The 19,121-nt window shown below is 38.0% G+C and overlaps 1 protein-coding gene across 1 annotated transcript; it reads right to left on the bottom strand.

Annotated features, from left to right (window-relative positions):
- Window positions 1-255: 255 nt before the first annotated feature.
- Window positions 256-8,729, bottom strand: ccn4a (cellular communication network factor 4a). Its single transcript, XM_028461176.1, has 5 exons — window positions 8,483-8,729; window positions 5,033-5,321; window positions 3,989-4,243; window positions 2,069-2,262; window positions 256-585 (listed from the first exon to the last, which is right to left on the bottom strand). The coding sequence occupies exons 1-5, from the start codon at window positions 8,549-8,551 to the stop codon at window positions 286-288; spliced, it is 1,107 nt and encodes a 368-aa protein (XP_028316977.1). The 5' UTR covers window positions 8,552-8,729; the 3' UTR covers window positions 256-285.
- Window positions 8,730-19,121: the final 10,392 nt, after the last annotated feature.

Genomic DNA, 19,121 nt, shown 5'->3' with positions numbered 1-19,121 from the left:
TCCTAAGAGTTTGATTTTTTTTTAAAAAAACACCTTCCTAAAATGATGACCTTGTATGTTGAGCATTATGCATTTACTCGAGGCTAATAGAAATTAAATAAACCATTATTGTTGCACAAATAATAGATTTTAATTATTTATTTTTAAAAGTTCCAGAACAGATAATGCTTCATGAATTTACTCTGGTTGCAAATACATAAAATTATATTTACAAAATTTTCCAATAGGAAAAAAAAAACCAAAATAAATGCATGGAATAAAGTGGCATTCGTGACACATCCTGTCTTAGTTCATGACTTCCGGGTAACCGTAATAACTTTCTAGTTCAGCAAATATGTCGTTGGGGTTTTTGCAGCTGAGGTTGCAGAAGCAGGCCTGGACCCACAGCATTTTCCAGGTGAACCCCGACCCGTTGGGACACTGGAACTCAACGTCGATGGTCTTGGACTTGTAGGGGATGCAGCAGCGTTCGTCTGTGCAGACGCCACAGAATTTGGGCCTGTATTGTTTCTTGCTGACACATCCAGAGATGGAGAAGTTTGAGGGTAGATCCTCTCTGTAGATGTTCAAACATTTCTTTCCTGGCTGATGGAACAGCAGAACAGAAACAACGTAAGTCCAGGTACAAGCCAACACATTTAGTTTACAGTATATACTCGGTCTATAAATATCATACTCAAGTAGAAGTACTGTTATTTGAATAAAAATGTACTCAAGTACAAGTAAGTCATACATAAAATACTCAAGTACAAGTAACAAGTTTGGATGAACTATGGCCGGGCCCGCGGAACGTAACGTACCACATTCCCGAGAATTCAGTCAAATGACTCGGTTCTACCGAGTAAAAAAAAAGGTTTCAGAGAGGCTCTTGACATCCGCTCATAGAATATCTATGTCAAATTACAGCCCGATTCAACAAGCATTAACAGAGGAGTAGTCATTTGAAAAATGGGGCCCCCCGGCACATACGGAGTAATGGACCCTATTCATATATTGGTATGTGTCAATGATTCGGTACCACCAACTGTCGCATTATTTGACTCACAAATAAATAAGAAAACGACTTTACCGGAAATGGGGGGTGGGCCCCCGGGCACCATTTCAAAAAAAGGGCTGCGAGCGTCTCATCATATTCATTCTTAGAGTGTTCATACCAAACTGCATTCCAATCTAACGAGAACTAACGAAAGAGTAGTCATTTGAAAAATGGGGCCCCCTGGTGCCCCCGTGACACATACGGGGTAATGGGCCCCATTTATATATTGGTATGTGCCAATGATTGGGTACCACCAACCGTCGTAATTTTTGACTCACAAATAAATGCGAAATCGACTTTTGTCTTTTTTTTCTTTCGGGGCCCCAAATCGAAAATCCAGCTCCGAGCGTCGATGCGTACACATCCATAGATTATAGCTACCAAACTTCAGCCCGATTTGTTCACGAATAACAGAGGAGTAGCAATTTTAACTAGTGTACACAACAACAAGGACAAAGTGAGTGGCGTTTTGAGTCCAGTAGCCTGGCCTAAAAATGATCAGGCTATATGTATAGCTAACTTTATTAACTCAGAAAAAAAACATTTTGACGCCATGCTTTACGTTTAATCTGGTTGGTTGGCTATGATGTGATGCATTTGATTGTTGTCTGGTTATTTCATTTTTGGTAGTTTCAAAATGTCCGTTGATCATTTAAAAAATAATAATAATAATTTACTCAGTAAAGATTTGGTGAAGAAATGTAACAAATTGCTTTACTTCTTTTATTGATTTATAAATAAAGTCAAAAAAAGAACAAGTAACCATAAAAGCAACACAATTACAGTAATGTGAGTACTTGCAATCCATTACTTTCACCACTGTTTCTGCATGTCAGTCAGCAAGGCAGGGAAGGGTTAAGGGCCCCAGGCCCGTGGGGGGCCACAGAGGGACTGACAATCATAACAATATCAGACAATGATTTTATTAACTTCTTAGAATGAGCTCCCTAATGTTGCTCCACCACCCTAAGACTTTAGTACCTCTGATAAAGGCTGAATCAATGTAAATTATTTGACATGCTGAAAACCTACCTTGATGCTTTTGCTGATGTCGACCTCACATGGACGGAGGTTGCACAGACGAGACTCTTTGACCATCTCACACTGGTCGTTGGCGTTGGACACCCTCAGGGACAGACCGCGGCCGCAGGTCTTGGAGCAGGGGCTCCATGAGGTAGTCTGGGAAATGCAGTTCTTATGCCAGCTTCTGGTCTCAGCTGGGGGAGCTGGGTCCATGCGGAGAAAGGAGATCAAATCATTATGAAAATGCCTTTACTTTTATTTCTTAAAGCTTATATGAGTGTAATAACAAGTGGTGCAACCTGGTTAATGATATTCTCATTTATATCTACAGATTTACGTTTTGACGTTTTGGGCCAGGAAAACTCTATACAAAATAATAATAATAATAATAATAATAATAATAATAATAATAATAATAATAATAATAATAATAATAATAATAATGTGAACGTATTTAAAACATTGAAGAAATACTTGGGAAAAAACTCCCTTCAACAATACAATCAGAAAAAAAAACTCAGATTCAATGAAACTATGTATTTTTTTTATTATGCACCAAAATTAACTGCTTCTAATGTACAAAAGGTAAGACTAAAAACATTTTCCTCCCTCCCTCCTGCTAAGCAGGGGAGGGGCCAGGTGGAAGCCCCTCCCACTTGTGAATGTGCACACCTGATTCTTTAATGACACTAACTAGTCACTGTGGGTGAACTGGGACTAGCCTATGTTAGAAATAGTTCTTTACCCTCATTTGGGACTGAAGTTTGATGTGCAAAGACTATTTACGTGTTTGGATGAACAACTGGTAAGAGCCTCGAAATATAGCCACGGGTTTCATCTAAACTTCTGTTACTTAAACAGTTAAAAGTAATCAGAGAACTTGGACTTAAACATTGTTGAGCACTGGCTCTTACGTTGAATGCATTTCTGTAAAGTTTGGCAAATTATTTATTGTAATAGGGAATTCAAGGAATGTTTGTTGACTTTGATGTACTTTTTATTAAGCTTATTTCATTTACCATGCTAACTGTGTAGTTAGAATTAAAACTAGATTTGGTTAATGTGAATTGTTTTAAAAATACCTGTTTTAAAGTACCCATGTTAAGTTAGTTACTTTTAACAATCTGATTTTTTATTTTTTTTTTTACAAAGGAGTGGTTAAAAAGAAAAATTATATATTTGATGTGTTTCTTTAAGACTGGACAAATAAATACTACACACACATGTTAAATACTGTAAAAATGTGGTTGTGTAAAATACCAATAATTTAGTGTAATTAAGATTGGAAGATGAAAAATATTACTGATTTAAAACTGTAAAAACTGTAAAAGGTTAAAGGTTGATAACAACACAGTCACTGATCTTAACTTATTATTTTGTAGGCCGTGGCTATGGATACGTTAAACGTATCCATAGACTGCTACTCTATGCATACGCAGCGCCCCTTATTGGCCAGTTTAGGTCACGTGATAGATGCACCACGTGAGGTAAAGTTCCGTCGGTTGTATTTTAGCTCATATTTATTTTTAGCTACCCCGCTAACCCTTTATTTTAACCCTAAGCCTAACCCTATCTCTAACCCAGGAAATACCCTAAAATATTTGTTTTTGTCAGATATGTATTTATAAAGGTGGAATTTGCTGTGTTAAATATTTTAAAATGAAAAAACTGTATATGACAAAAGTGGGATTTGAACCCACGTTAGAATCCTTGTGTGCAGTCACATTACGCTTATGTAGACACTTTCTGTTTTGTCACTTAACACTGTCAACCTTTTTTTGTTGTTGTTGCTTTCCAGATGCAAAACTCTGGGCTTTTATTGAGCTATAGGAATGTCTGGGCCTTGCGTAGCTGAAAATAAAGCAGACGACCACATCCCACTGCTGAATGTGCCACACATACACATTTCCATCCACACACTCCTCCTACCCTCCACTGCGTGCCGTGGTGCCGTCTTGCGCCCTCGTCTTGGTTCGTCACAGATCCACTGCTCACAGCACTGCCCTCGCACTTTGACCCGGCGAGGGCTCTGACACCAGACCCGTGGTGGCTGGTGCTCCGTGCACACAGACACGCAGCCGATGGCACCGTTCACGCACACACACTGGTATTTACAGCTGGGCCTGAAGCTCTGCCCATTGCGGTAGATCACACCATCATGCTCACACCCTGTTCCCACCATATCTGGTGGAAATGGACAAAAAGTGGTCACGTATTATAAAGACAGACTGGAAGGTAAATAAAGTGAAATAAATGCAACTAAAGAATAGAATAACAGGCACAAATTTAACTAAATGATAAATATGATTAAATATGTATTTCCATCCATTTTCTGAGCCGCTTGTTCCTGTTTTCAGGGTCACGGGGGTGTGCTGGTGCCTATCTCTAGCTCTCAATGAGCGTTAGGCGGGGGTCCACCCTGGACAGGGTGCCTGTCCATCACAGGGCAACACACAGACAGACACACAACCACTCATACAGGCAATCCAGAGACTCCAATCACCCTAACAGTCATGTTTTTGGATTGTGGGAGGAAGCCGGAGTACCCAGAGAAAACCCACACAGCTCGGGGAGAACATGCAAACTCCACACAGAAAGGACTCAAGTGTCCACCCCAGGGCTTGAACCCAGGACCTTCTTGCTGTGAGGTGGATGTGCTAACCACTAAGCCAACGTGCGCCCTAAATATGTATTTAGGCAGGAAAACGGGAAACAAGCACATCAGTTATTACAGAAAAGGATGTAAGTAACTAAGTACCGTAAGTTTCCTATGAATTCAAAAGGTTGCTGTGCAATGTTGAGGCACAACTTACATTGTTACCATGACAACCCGGATTTACAAAATAGATGCCTGCCGTGCTTGTAACATTCTGTTCAGTTGATTGCAGAAGTAAAGCTGACACAGTGTTCCAAACAAACTCAGCACCGTCATCGCTGTGAGAACAGTTAGTGGTTTGGGTGGGGGACACTTACATGCACACACTCCTTTTTCGTACCTAGGCATGTCTGAGCTGTAGTCACAGTACAGTCCCTTGTGGTAGTCACACGTGTCTGCTTCATTGCAGACCTCGCCCACTTGTCGGGCGCAGGCCTTGCAGCAGTCGCAGCCATCCATCAGGAGGCTCACGCCTGGCAGACACTTTGGGGTTTCCTGCGGACACTCGCAGGGCCACCTGCAGTACTGTGTGCGGTTGTACGTGTCAGCTGTAGAGGGTGGGAAAACTGTGGTTGGTGGCATGGCAGTGGAATTCAGGAAATAGGCCTGGAGAAATAAAAGTAGGATAAGTATGAGTAGAAAGCATCTTAGTGTATGCATGTATGATCCTTGTGCAGTGACACTATAAATATTACAATAATATTGTGTATATATTTACCCCTTTTATTGTATATATCAACCCTTGTTATTCAAGTTTCAATTATTTATTTTCTATTGTGTGTTTTGCTACTATACTTTATTCTTTCTGTTGCTGCACAAACCAAATTTCTCACTGTGGGACGAATAAAGGTCCATCTTATCTTCTTATCTCTTATTATTGACATCTTCATTGACTGGTTGACATTCCTATATCGTTGCATGCACAGTGCCATCGATTTCAGAAAACATTAAAAGCTGATTTTTAATGGATTGAGTAATTTCAACAGTATTCCTTGAAAGGAATGGGACCTCACTTATTACTTTGTTTCGCTCAGAAGTTTGCACAATTCCACGAGTCCCTGAGACAAAAACTGAAATACTAAAAAATAACACTGCAAAGAATCAGCAAACTCTCTTAAATATTGGTTATTTTTTTCACTTAACTAAGTGTAACTCAAAGGACAGGGCTCCATGAACTACTTTTTGAGTCGCACAATTTATACAAATACGTGTATTCATATCCGTATAAAGCTCCGACACCACAGTACTGTATATACCATTGATGTAATCGAAGCCTAAACAAATTAGATTTAATTTATTACTTAGGCAGTAAAATTTTGAACGACCAATGTCAGCAATGATGGTGAAATAAAAGAACAATATGAGCATAATTGTGTTTTATTTAACGTATTATAGCAACTGTGTTTGCATTAATAGGTTGTCATATCCGTACTCAATGTCAGTGAGTACACAACTCTGATTATTTTATTTATTTTTATTTATTTATTTATTCAGTTTATTTCCGACATGGTTACATTCACTTTTTTTTTTTTTTTACATTTTTTTTTTTTTTTTTGTACTCGCTCTGAAAAAAGTGACATCAGACATCCCTAGTAATACATTTTCTATGCCTTTGCATCCTTATAAAGGCTCTCAGTGTTTGGTTTTAAGTCTAAAATCTGTAATCCATGAATTTTAAATTCCCCTACATGTATTGGAGTCAGGATAATCCAATGTGCATCTCTGTGTTTATTAATAATCTTGTTTAAATACTGCAACAGTGAAATCTTGTGAGGTCGAACCCACAAAATCTAAATACAGTATGTTTCATTGGTTAGAACGATAAATAAACTGATGTCACAATGAAGAATCCTTGCAATTAAGACATCACGAAGCTTTGGAGGAATCCTCTTTTATCATCATTACAGCATGTGACAGCTCCAGACATGAATAGGAATCTGATTGGGGTCATAAATCACAACATTAACCTTGAGCTTAGAGCAGCAGAGCACCTCAAGCAAAAGCTTTTGATCCGTAAAAGGCCACCACACAGTGCGCTCATGTTTAATTTACAGTTAATTGTAAGAAAACAAGCTTCATCATCAATCCCAGGCTTTTTCACAGCCCGTCCGATGCACTTTGGTGGAACTATTGAAACCCCGTGTGTGTGTGTGATGTCAGAAGCTAATGCAGACAAATGAGCTTTAAGTGGCAGCTGGACCACAACGCCATGCTTTAGACGAGTCTGTCTCGGCTCCATTTATGAGGATAATTTACAGAGCACAGACACTGAATTACTCGCTGTGCAGTCACTTAATATTGACGATAAAAATATGACAGAATTTACATAATGTACTGAAAAAAATTCTACAATGGTCCCCAAAAGGCCAATTATTTTATCACACCTACAAAACGCCAGAGAAACATGGTCCAGATTTAGAGGTTAAAGAAATATTCAATAAATTATTTATGTTGTATAAATTAATTAATATAGAGATTAATTGAGAAGTTAGGTGCTGGTGGTCCTGCTTTTCTTTGCTGTTTCTGCTGTCATAAATTAAAACTGTTTTGTTTGTAGTGCAGTTATTTTTTTTTTTTTTTTTTTTTGGATCATAACCTTATTTTGATATCACAAATTTCTGGTGACCCCAAAGACATTTTTTTTCCTTCTTCTTCTTCTAGGATAAGTTTTTTGATCATGTTTGTGTTAGTGACAAGTTGCACCAGCTGAGATATTTTTATACTGCATTTTATTTAAACTAGTTTTATATTTTCGAGAGTGAACGTATAAAATGCAGTTGTTTAAGATTTTATATATATATATATTTTTTTTATATATTTTCAAAAAGAGAAAAAAAAAGGGAAAAAAAATATGTATATTCATTTTGAAAAAAATAATACGTTAAATAATTTATTTTTTGTATCAATTACTAGACATTCCAGGCAACGCGACCCTATTTGAATTCCAGACGACCCCAAGGTTGAAAAATATAATATGTGCCATTTGTTTAGTGCTCTGTTACTATATAAGCCTGGTCAGGGACAGGGCTGCAAATGAGCTAAACTCATACTCAAAACACTTTCCCAATGTTTTCATGGCAATGTCTTATGTATTTTTCTACTAAAGATTCAATGAAATATAGTATTCAATACATTTTGTGTTCTCAGATTGGACCAAACCACAACCTCCATTCTGACATTTGTTAGTACCTTATGTGCAAAGATGAATGACCTCACAGCACTGCAATTCATTACTAATGTTCACCCTGAATCTATTACAGTATTGATACTGTCTCACAATATTGAATATTTTGGTGTAATCATAGATGTTAAATAATGGGTAGCTAGCAGAAAACTGGAGAAACGTTTATCTTAATAAGTTGTTCATTACGCGTTTAATGTGTTGAAATAACTTTATCATGCAAAGCTAAATAAAGATTAAAAGTAGAGCGGATATGTTGCAATGACGTTGTAAACCACAAGATGGCGCTAAAATACAACGTTAAATTGACTCAAAGGGTCTTTATGTAAATTCACTACAAACTGAGCAATTGAATAATGAAAACTATAACAAATTCAGTCAGATCACTGGGAAAATGTTAGTAGAATATCTGCAGTTTTGTAACTTGTGGATGTGTAAATTAATGAAAAATAATAAGTTAAAATTTATTTTTAAAAAAAATATATATATATATTATTTTTTATTATTATTTTTTTTAAGATATGGTAACACTAAAACCTTTGAATAGTATTATATTATAATATTAAATATGGATGTTTTCCCCCACCTGCTGAATCCCTGCTGCTGTGAGCACCAACAGGAACCACCTCATCACTGGGGACCAGCTGCTGCTCATGCATGAATCCAGGCGGAAGGTTCCCCGCTGCACACGCTCTGCTGGTCGGACTCAGCAGGTGAACTACATCCTCCTCAGTCCTCCTCCTGCTGCTCTCACAGCCCGGCTAACAGCGCTGAGAGCTGTTTCCACCCTCGGGCCGCCTCCTTCTCTGGGTCCGGTGGTGGTTTGGGCGTGACTGCCACTTTCTCTCTTAAAAGGTACAATTATAGTCCACATCGTCTCAAGACACACGTGAACGCAACACGAGCCTGGAGGAGGGATACAGGGTGGGTTCACTGGTGTTTGGTCACAGGAAGATAAAACTTTAAAAACAAAACAGTTGATTCGTCTTTTTCTTCTGCTCTCCGAGTCCTGATATAACCCACTCAAGTAGAAAGAAGTACAGTTACTTGATTGAAATTGTACTCGTGTACAAGTAAGTCATACATAAAATACTCCAGTACAAGTAAAAAGTAGCTCGATTAAATAGTACTTAAAGTAAAAAGTTAGAAAGTTTCGATTTGTACGGTTGCCATACGGACAAGTACGTATAGCGTCTATGGTTTAGGTTTTAACCCAAAATTGTAACAATTTTTAGGGTTAAGTTTCGGGTAAGATTTAGTCTTAATCACGTGACCTAAAATGGCCAAATAGGGGCGCTGTGTACGGATAGAATGTCGGTATATTGATACGGTAACCGTATGGATAGACGCTGCCAAAAAGTTACTAGTTTCACCCCCCACGGTTCCCTTGCATACAGTAAACATCTCATGTAGAAACCAAATCTTGCGCAATTTCAACTTAATTTATTTTCCACAAAGGCATCTGTATAAAGTAAAAGGTTTGTCATAATGTACAATTCTTTAAAAATAAAAATAAAAAAATAACACCAATGAATTCAATTAGGCTCTAAGTATAGCTACATTTATGAACTCTAAAACCGAGAAAAAGCTGTTTTGGCTCCGTGCATTACAGTTAAGCTGGTTGGTCGGCTATGATGTGATGCAGTTTCATAATGTCATGTCAGTTGATAGTTTTAAATAGGCAGTGGCTATCCGTACGGTTGCCGTATACGCAGCGCCCCAATTTGGCCAGTTCAGGTCACGTGATAGGTCAGTCATTGGCTAGTTTAGGTTGCGTGACTAAGACTAAACCTTAAACCTAACCCTAAAAATTGTTGCGATATAGGGTTAACCTAACCCTATCCCTAACACACTACATACGTGTACTTCAATAACTGTACTATTAGCATCGGGCGTTGTTCGTACGGCACCGTATAAATAGAAACAATCTTTTAAATACTAAAACGGTTGTGTGTAGAAATGTAATCAATCATTTTTTCATCAATCATTTCATCACGTGGTGCATTACGTTTAATCTGATGGGTCTGCTATGATGTAATGCATTTGATGGTTGTCTGGTCATTTAATTTTTTGTAGTTTCACAATGTCTGTTGATGATTTTAAAACAAAATATAATCATTTACTTTTTACGGTTGGGTGTGAAAATGCAATGAATTACTTCTTTTAAAACGTACTCAAGTACAAGCGACTGATTTAGAAATGTACTCAAAAAAGTACAAGTACCCATAAAAGAAACTCAATGACAGTAACGTGAGTACTTGTAATTCATTACTTTCACCTCTGCCTTCCTGGTTTGTAGTCGCCTCAAGGTGTCACTAACTCATTTTCTCACTTTGAGGACGATTGTTGACTTCACTCGTCTTTGAAGCTCAGACGTTTCCAAAACACGTTTTAACTTCCAGGCATCTCAGTATGTCGAGAGGTTTTTAATGAGGTTTTGACAGCAACTGTATTGGGGGTACTTGTTAAATTTCCTATTGGAATGATTCATCATTTCTTTCCCAGTAGCTGTGTTTTGTTCTGGCATCTGAATGATGATGTAAGGAATGCCTTGATTTATATACTTACACTAAAGGACATACTCGGACATCTATCCCCCCTCACCACAGTTTGATTTGCTCTGGGGGGATGGATTTGGCCCACGGGCCCTGGTTTAGAACGTTGCAACTTAACCACATAACCTATTTGGATGTAAGCAGAGCTAATTACGACAATATACTTTACATAAAATAAAGAACGCGTGAATAACAATGTTATATTTCAGTTCAGGAATATTTCTCCAGTGTTTTGCTTTATAATATGATTGTGTGATGTCCATCCATGGGATTGAGAACCCACAACCCTCTGGCTAATGTTGGTAGCCGCCCTCACTCACACCATGCAGAGCAATCCTTCCTTCACTTTGCCTGCTGCAGCTTTTTCCGAGGGGTGACTATGTGTCTGTGCCCCAGATGTTTGCTTTAAATCAATGATGACGTCTATTTAACAGTCAGCCACTTTCCTCTCCGTCGGTTTTCCTTGAAATCTGGAAGTTTCTCGGTGCAGAAATGCAGATGAGGGGGCAAAGGCATTTCCTTCACTTTGCTACAGCCTACAATCTTATGCGAATCGGGGATGTCAGAATTTCTTTACCACATTTCTTGAAATATCACTTAATTCTGTTTCCTGTTTTTCCACCTCCAATCACGTATACACACAATAATAACCTTATAACAAGCTTTTGCTGTATAATAAAAAATAAAAAATAAATTTGGAAATTTATTGATGTGACCGATATTAGATAATGAGAATCAGAAAGGTTTCGTCAAGTACAGTTTAAAAAAATGGTACAAAGAGTTTAACTTGGTAGAAGAAGAAAAAACAAACAAATAACAATAATGATAGACATATAGGATATTATATACAAGTGCTACAGGTAATATATTGGTAATGTTATGATTAAAAATGATTTTTTCCCCCTATTCATCCCTGATCTGTTGACCTTTGTCCAACCTATTTCTCTATAAAAGCAAGGAAGTTGTGCGTGCGTGTGTGTGGAGCAAATTTCTCCTCGACTGTGTCTGTTTGACCTGAAACTTTGTCAACAGCTTCTACATACCCCAAGTGTGTGCATCCGTTATTTTGGAGTAATTTGGTGTTGCAAAACATTTATTTAACTTTTATTTCGCCCGGACGGCACATTCATTTTCACCCAGAAGTGAAACCTATTCATCATTTGACCTCAGTGTGAGGGGGCGCTAGCTCACCAATCTGTTCATTTACAACCTCTAATAATCAGTAGAAGAAGATCAGATGGCCCTTCGGCGTACATCCATTATTTTGGACTTATTTGATGTTGCAAAATGTTTATTTTTGGTGGTACTTTTTTGTACGTTTTTTTCTTCTTCTGAAGTGTCACACACTGGGCGTGAGACACATGCATTTCAACAACCTGTGACGGAGCGTGCGGCTGGTGCATGTGAGTGAGAGAGAACTCTATGGAGAGAACCCACGGAGGAGATGGAGAGGTAGTGAGTCACACACACCTCAAAACACGCCCTCGCCACACATAAGGTATTAATAATAAAAATATACTAAATGAGTAGAATAAAACAAAAAAAACTAAGGCTCCAAAAAAAACACAAAATTACTCAAAAAACACATACATTACAGAAAAATACACCAAACGACGACAAAAATATGAAAAATACACAAAACTAAATATTTATACTAAAAATTCACAAAATGACAACAGAAATGCAAAAAACTACACTAAAAGACAGAAGAATACACAAAATGACTCCAGAATCACACAGCAATGACAACAAAAACAATAATTATACAAAAAGACAATAGAAAGATACAAAAATACACATGACTCCAAAAGACATGCATTACAGAAAAAAACTATATAAATTATAAAAACTAGTACAAAAAAGCACACGTTATTTTACTTTGCACCTGCAAATATACCCCTTTATCACAGTACAGAGTATGTACACCTCTTTGTACATCCAACCTTCAAACACATACTTATTTGGCCATAATTGACAACTTTACTTAAGCTCCCACTATATGAATACATACTTCCGATGGGCCCTTCACTAGTTGTTATAAATTAGTCCCGTCACTGACCAAAACTCCACCTTTCTGTTCTAAACAAGGTTTCTTTCCATTGAATCTTCATGGTCTCATGCTGTCTGGTTCTTCTACAGTAGTTGCAATGTTGAGTGTTTACAGCTTCACATGGATCTGCTGTACTTTTTGCGTCAGCTGACTTCAGTGTTTTATGTTTGGGTTTAAAGTGGCCGGATTGTTTGGCTCCATCCCTATCTTCTCTGGATGCTTTCTTCATTCCAGCGCTCATTTCTGAGATAAAACATGACATCAGCACACAGAAGATGAATCAAACTGTGGTGAGGGGGGATAGATGTCCGAGTATGTCCTTCAGTGTAAGTAAATAAATCAAGGCATTCCTTAAACACAGCTGCTGGGAAAGAAATGATGAATCATTCTAATAGGAAATTTAACAAGTACCCCCAATACAGTCGCTGTCAAAACCTCATTAAAAACCCCTCGACATACTGAGATGCCTGGAAGTTAAAACGTGTTTTGGAAATGTCTGAGCTTCAAAGACGAGTGAAGTCGATAATCCTCCTCAAAGTGAGAAAATTAGTTAGTGACACCTTGAGGTGACCACAAACCAGGAAGAAAGAGGTGAAAGTATTGGATTAGAAGAACTCACGTTTCTCTGAGTTGCTTTTATGGGTACTTGTACTTTTTTGAGTACATTTCTAAATCAGTCGTTTTACTTGTACTTGAGTACGTAAAGTAATTCATTGCATTTCTACACTCAACCGTTACTGAGTAAATTATTGTTTTTTTTTGTTTTAAAAGGATCAAGACATTGTGAAAGTACAAAAAATTGAAATGACCAGACAACAATCAAATGCATCATATCATAGCTGACTAACCTGATTAAACACAATGCACCATGCCAAAACAGTATTGAATGGAGGTTATTTTCTCCAATTTATAGTTAATAAATGTAGCTGTACGTGGAGCCTGAGAATTTTATTTTTTTTTTTTATTGAATTCATCGGTGTTATTTCATTTAAAAAAGAATTGTACATTTTGGCAAACCTTTTATTTTATACAGAGGCCTTTGTGGAAAATGAAATAAGATGTTTACTGTATGCAATGGAACCATGGCAAGATTTATTATAAACAATAAAGGTGGGGGGTGAAAGTACTATTTAACTGAGCTACTTTTTACTTGTACTTGAGTATTTTAAGTGTAACTTACTTGTACTTGAATACAACTTCAATCAAGTAACAATACTTCTACTTGAGTAGGATATATCAGTAGTCTTTACACCTCTGCCAGAAGGTGACGTGTTGGTCTAATGTGGGAACATTTTCTGTGTCACGTGACCCTACTGTGAGCTTCTGATAAAGAACTAGAAGCTACTAATGAAAAATAATGAAATCATGGCTTTAGTTGACTCAAATTGATCTTTTTGGAAACTATAAATGAGAGAATATAATTAATATTATTGGAGTTCAAACTTACACACGGGCCTCTATACTGTACGTCTCTGATATAGTTTGTGTGTGTAGAGTTCGCCAGCTTGCAGACGGGTCCAGTAATTACTCAGTCTTTATATAGCTGTGGTCAGAGACTGCTGGACTGAAGAATAACATCTGCTGAGCAGTTCACATCCAACCATTCCACATGAACCCATTGCAGGTCCTCACGGCTCCAACATCTGTGTTCACTGTTTATCATTAGATACAGATGAACTAATAAATCCACACCGGTGACACTGTTTGCAGAACGCGCAGTGAGTCGACTACACTTCAAATGAAACTAAGCAATAGAATCTGACATAGAGTCGAGGAGAGGTTTTCCTTTTCTTTCTTACACTGGGGTTGGTTGTTTCATGTATACGATGAAGGATTTTTTGCAGAACTTTGTCTTTTTTTTTTTTTTTCATTTAATTTGAGTTTTTTTTCCTTTCTTGATTGTTGCAATTAACTCAATTTACTAGGACAATGTCAAGCAAAACACTGTAACAAAAGAAGCTTGTGGCATGCTGACAGTTGGACTCAGTTTAACAAGGAGATGAAAAACAAACTTCACTCGATTTGTACCTTTGATTTGGTTCTTTTTCTTTTCCAAACATCATGTTTCTATTGCCCGACTGAGCAAGGTTATATTTACTGGTCTTCATGTCTGGCGTTTTGTTGAACTCCATTTGTAACATCTCTGGAATATTCAACTGTAACCCACACCGACCAAAACATTACAGAACCTAGTAAAGAAAATGACATTTTAGATAGTATTTTGGAAAGTTGTTTTGTCCCATTAAAGCAAACCAAGGTTAAAATTCCACACATCACTCCAGCCTTGCCTTTGGACTGAGGTCCAGGCTCAGACATGTATTCTCCTGACTGACTACCCGCACATGCAGGTACTGCAGCAGCCTTTCAGCATTAACGCTCATTCATTCCCATGTGTGTTTGGGCCCAATACTGATAAGGTTTCTCGTGCACATACGCACAGATATCTGTGTGCATTCCTAAGCATGTGTGCAAAGAATGAATCCTGCACCTCCAGAGGTGACGTCTGTCTCATCTTAGGGTGGACCTTCTCACTAAAGTTTCCTGTGAGCCATGTGACTAAAAGTGCCAGTATTATGTTTGGCAGGTTCTGATGGTTTGTTTGGTTTTTTCAAGCTGACAGAAGGCAAAACATTAGATGTAGGATGCTCTGTAGTTACAGTGCTTGGTTGTTCACCATACTGGTTTCAGCCCTTCAACCCAGTTCTGTACAAACCGGTGTTTAGACAAAAAAAACTAAAACAGCAATTCAGTAGTTTGGGGAAATGAAAGGTCGTTTTGGTTAAGATTAAGAATCTACAAATATTGTTTTTCCTTTGCAACATACATATAGTAGGTGTGGTTTTTAACATAGTCAGTTCAACACTTTTGGCAATTTAAGTTTTTTTTCAGTGCAGTTTTATTTGTTTCAGATATGCAAGCTTTGTCGACAGCTACGTCAGCAACATGAATTATACAATGTAATAACAGCTGTTTTTAAATACAATATTCATCATGTGTCTTTGCATCAACAATTTTTTGCATCATGGATTGTTGTGGGCAGTGGTGGTGTAACGGTTAAGGAAGCGGGATTCTGATCGGAGGGTGACCGGTTTGAATCCAGCTTTGGCCATCAGTCACTGAGGGATGTTTAACCCTAACTGCTCCTTAGGGATGGGTTGAAGGCAGAGAACAAATGTTGTGCATGGACTGTACATATGTGACGATAAAGGCTGATTATGATTATTAAAACAAGAGCACAAACCTCCGTCAAGCGCCAAATATCCTGTTTGCCAGATATTGGAAGTTATCTGGATCAGTAATCCTGATCATAGTATCATGATCATTCACACCTTAAGGCTAGGAAGAAAATATTTCTATCCCCAATGATAACTATACAATAGGTCCAAATGTATGGGCACCACCATTTTTGATAAATTGCAATCAAATGCACAATTCGGGTCCAATCGGGATGAAACTCAGTGGGGTAATTGAGGAACCACCGACATAACTGAGTCAAATTTCATATAGATTGGTCAATTACAAACCAAGATATGAATTTTTTGAAATTTCACCACTGTTTATTGTTTTAAACTGATCCAGAATCAGTATATTGATGGGGTGTCATATAATGAGTTCGCATCGTACTGAGATTGTATATGCACACAATTGCACTACCGGAAAATTAATTTTTGCTAAAAAATTATTCATTTTTGTTTATTTTTGTTTTTGAAGTGAACAGGAACGTGTTTTATTTGTTTCTTGGATTGGGTTAGGGTTATAATCTCAGTACGGAGGTAAACTCAGTACGTGACACCGGATACCGTCTAAAGTTTGATGGAACCTTCCATGGTGTAAGGTCTATCTTTAGTTAAAACTTTGTCTATATCTGTTCAGCTCTCTTGAGGTAATCACTCTAACAGAAAAAGAAAATATGTAAAGGCAGTAAAAAAGATTAACCCTTTGGCGGAGATAAAGATCTCCTAATAAAAGCTTTGAAAATAATGGACACCAGACCTGCCAAAATTTTAGCTCATCAGAGCATCCAATGTGGTTTAGTAGTATTTAGTAAAAGTGACAGAAAATATATTTATGAGTAATAAAACTATAGACCTGTGATTAGTTTATTCCTTGTGATCTGCACAAGCAAGCACTCATTTGTATGTGTGACTGTAAACTGAGCTATAATATTTAAAATTGGAATAAAATATCCTAAACTAAAACTATATTCCAAATGATATCTTATCATAATTTGCCAAACTCAGAAGATGATTTCAACTAAGTCATTCAGATAATGTAAAGTCAATGTGACGTTTGAATTGTTTTGACATTTAAATATTTTTAAATGTTGTTTTAAAATTGTGCATTTTTGCGAGGTGAGTGTAAACTATCAAAGAGAATTTGAAGGCTGTGGGAATCATCAATGGCATCTACATTTCAAAGAACAAGAAAAAACAAGAAAACAAAGGCAGTAATAAAAATGGTTTGAAGGAATCTCGGAGTCACTGCAGTTTAAGGGGATTTCGAGTAAATGTAAGCTATAAATAGGAGCGTACAACCCTGGAAAGCTACACCCACACTTGGAACATCTGCCTTTTTATACATTTGTTGGAGGCCTGTGGTGGTAGCCAAGTCAAACTAAAAGGGACTGAACAGATATCCCTCCTCATGTAAGAGCTTTCTGAATTCTTCGGGTGGAATACAATCCCCAACAAATCATCCACCACTCGACCTGCTGAATGAAAGACAAAAACAGAGTTTTAAAACCTGTCTTCACAACACAAATCTTTCCTCAGCAGGATCTGCATAAGGCACAGAAATTTGATCTAACAGAACAGTTTAAAGTTGCAGAAAGCTGAAGGATGGTCATTCTATTAAGACATATGAATCCTTTTAACGTAACAGCTTTGTGTTCCTGTTCCCACTAGGTTCACGTTGATGCTACTTTAGCCCCAACATAGAAAACCAAACATTTTATGAGCTGTGCATTTGTTCTGACTGAGCTGTCAACTCTTTAAAAATGTTAAAACCTTGTTTTTCCGATGAGTTTCTAGAAACATCCACACACGTCTTTCCCTCGTCATCTCTTTACGTCTACAGATGAGCCATTTTTCTATGTTTTTTGTAATATTTTTTTATGTTACTTTTGCTGCATTGCTGTTGCCTCTCAGTCAGCTCTCTGTCAGGGGTGTGAGTTAGGGTGCTTTCACACATACCTCTTTGCTCTGCACCATGCTTTGCTTCCTCGGATATTCCGGTTTTTTCTCGATATGTGAAAGGTCACTGAAACTCTGGTGCGGAGCAAACAAGCGGACTCTACTCCTCTGAAAAATGTAGGTCTTGGTTCGGCTTAAGCGAAGCAGTGCGGCATTTAACCATGTGAGAAAGCAACCAGGAGCAAACTTAGGACTTTACATTAAAGCGCAATTGTGACGCCGCAACTCTATCAATGGATAGCAGCAGCAGCAAAACCCCCAAAACATAGTATTTGAGGTTTATTTTCCCAAACTCGCCTGTTTTCCAGAGTTTTAGCCTCTGAAAAGTCACTTTCTGAGCAACTCTACACAAACAGGCTGATTTGCATCCTACTTATGCATATTCATGAGTGGGTGTGTCTATAGATGAGACACTGACTTCCTCCGACACGCACGGTGACGTAGAGCCAGAGGACGGCCCGCCCTCCTCCCATCCACTCCGTAGCCGAGTTCATGCTGCTTTATAAACACAGACAGAGTGTGGGGGCGGGGCGTTCGCCAGTACATACATAGACTGTAGAAAATACATACATAGCACTGCGCGAAGGACGCTGAAATGCTCCCCTTCATGGGCCTGTCTGTTCACATGTCAATCACGGCAGAGTGCTTCCTGGAGGCGTGGCTTCTCCAGCTCAGTGCCGCGTCAAATTTGTCATCAAAGTGGGAACGTGTCATCAAATTGGAGTGAGGTGTTTGGGCTCACCCTGCAGTGAGAAAGGAGCAAATCACCCTCTAACTAACGATTGAGGGAATCAATGAAAAAACACTTCGGGCATGTGTATAAAGCCTATATAGCACTTTTACGATGTTTAAAGTGCAGAAAAGTTGATTTAGCGTAACATTGGCCCTTTAAACATCACTGTTGAGGGCCAAACTTAAATTTGTAAATTCCTTGTTTATTCCTATATATTTATTCCCTGTAATTTCCATGGAAAGTTTCTAACTTTGCAAAACTCCCATCATTTTGCAGCTCTAATCTCAAGCTGTTACCAGTGTACGTTCAGTTATTACACTCTGAGGGTTGATAGATGGCCTGACCTCTTATTCACCTCACATTTCCTTGTGCCATCTTCTTTCACGCATCAATTGGTGACAATGTGTAACATCGCAGTTGTTATGCTATGGGTTAATTTAGAGTGATGTGACAACAATATACACGTGGATATGTATAAAAGGAATATGAACGTAATCCATGGAAACATTTACTTGCTAATCTTTGGCTGGCCTCTCATGGAGGATTGTGAATAAGTCTTGGCTTCAAACCGTGATCTCTGATGACAACAGGAAATGCAGAAAAAAGACAGACATGTCAGGAATTAAAGGAATTAAAGGAATAACAGACATCACATTGCAATGGAAGCACCTCTGATGGCTTTTGTTGGCATGAGG

This window comes from Gouania willdenowi, chromosome 11, assembly GCF_900634775.1.
Source record: "Gouania willdenowi chromosome 11, fGouWil2.1, whole genome shotgun sequence".
Lineage (NCBI taxonomy): Eukaryota > Metazoa > Chordata > Actinopteri > Blenniiformes > Gobiesocidae > Gouania > Gouania willdenowi.
This window is presented reverse-complemented; position numbering and strand designations above follow the sequence as displayed.

Excerpts from the sequence above, each read along its gene's own strand:
- ccn4a (XM_028461176.1), bottom strand. The coding sequence starts at position 8,551 with ATGAGCAGCAGCTGGTCCCCAGTGATGAGGTGGTTCCTGTTGGTGCTC. Across the intron at positions 5,322-8,482 it reads CAGCAGCAGGGATTCAGCAG|GCCTATTTCCTGAATTCCAC; the intron begins GTGGGGGAAAAC and ends TTATTTCTCCAG. Across the intron at positions 4,244-5,032 it reads CGAAAAAGGAGTGTGTGCAT|ATATGGTGGGAACAGGGTGT; the intron begins GTAAGTGTCCCC and ends CATTTCCACCAG.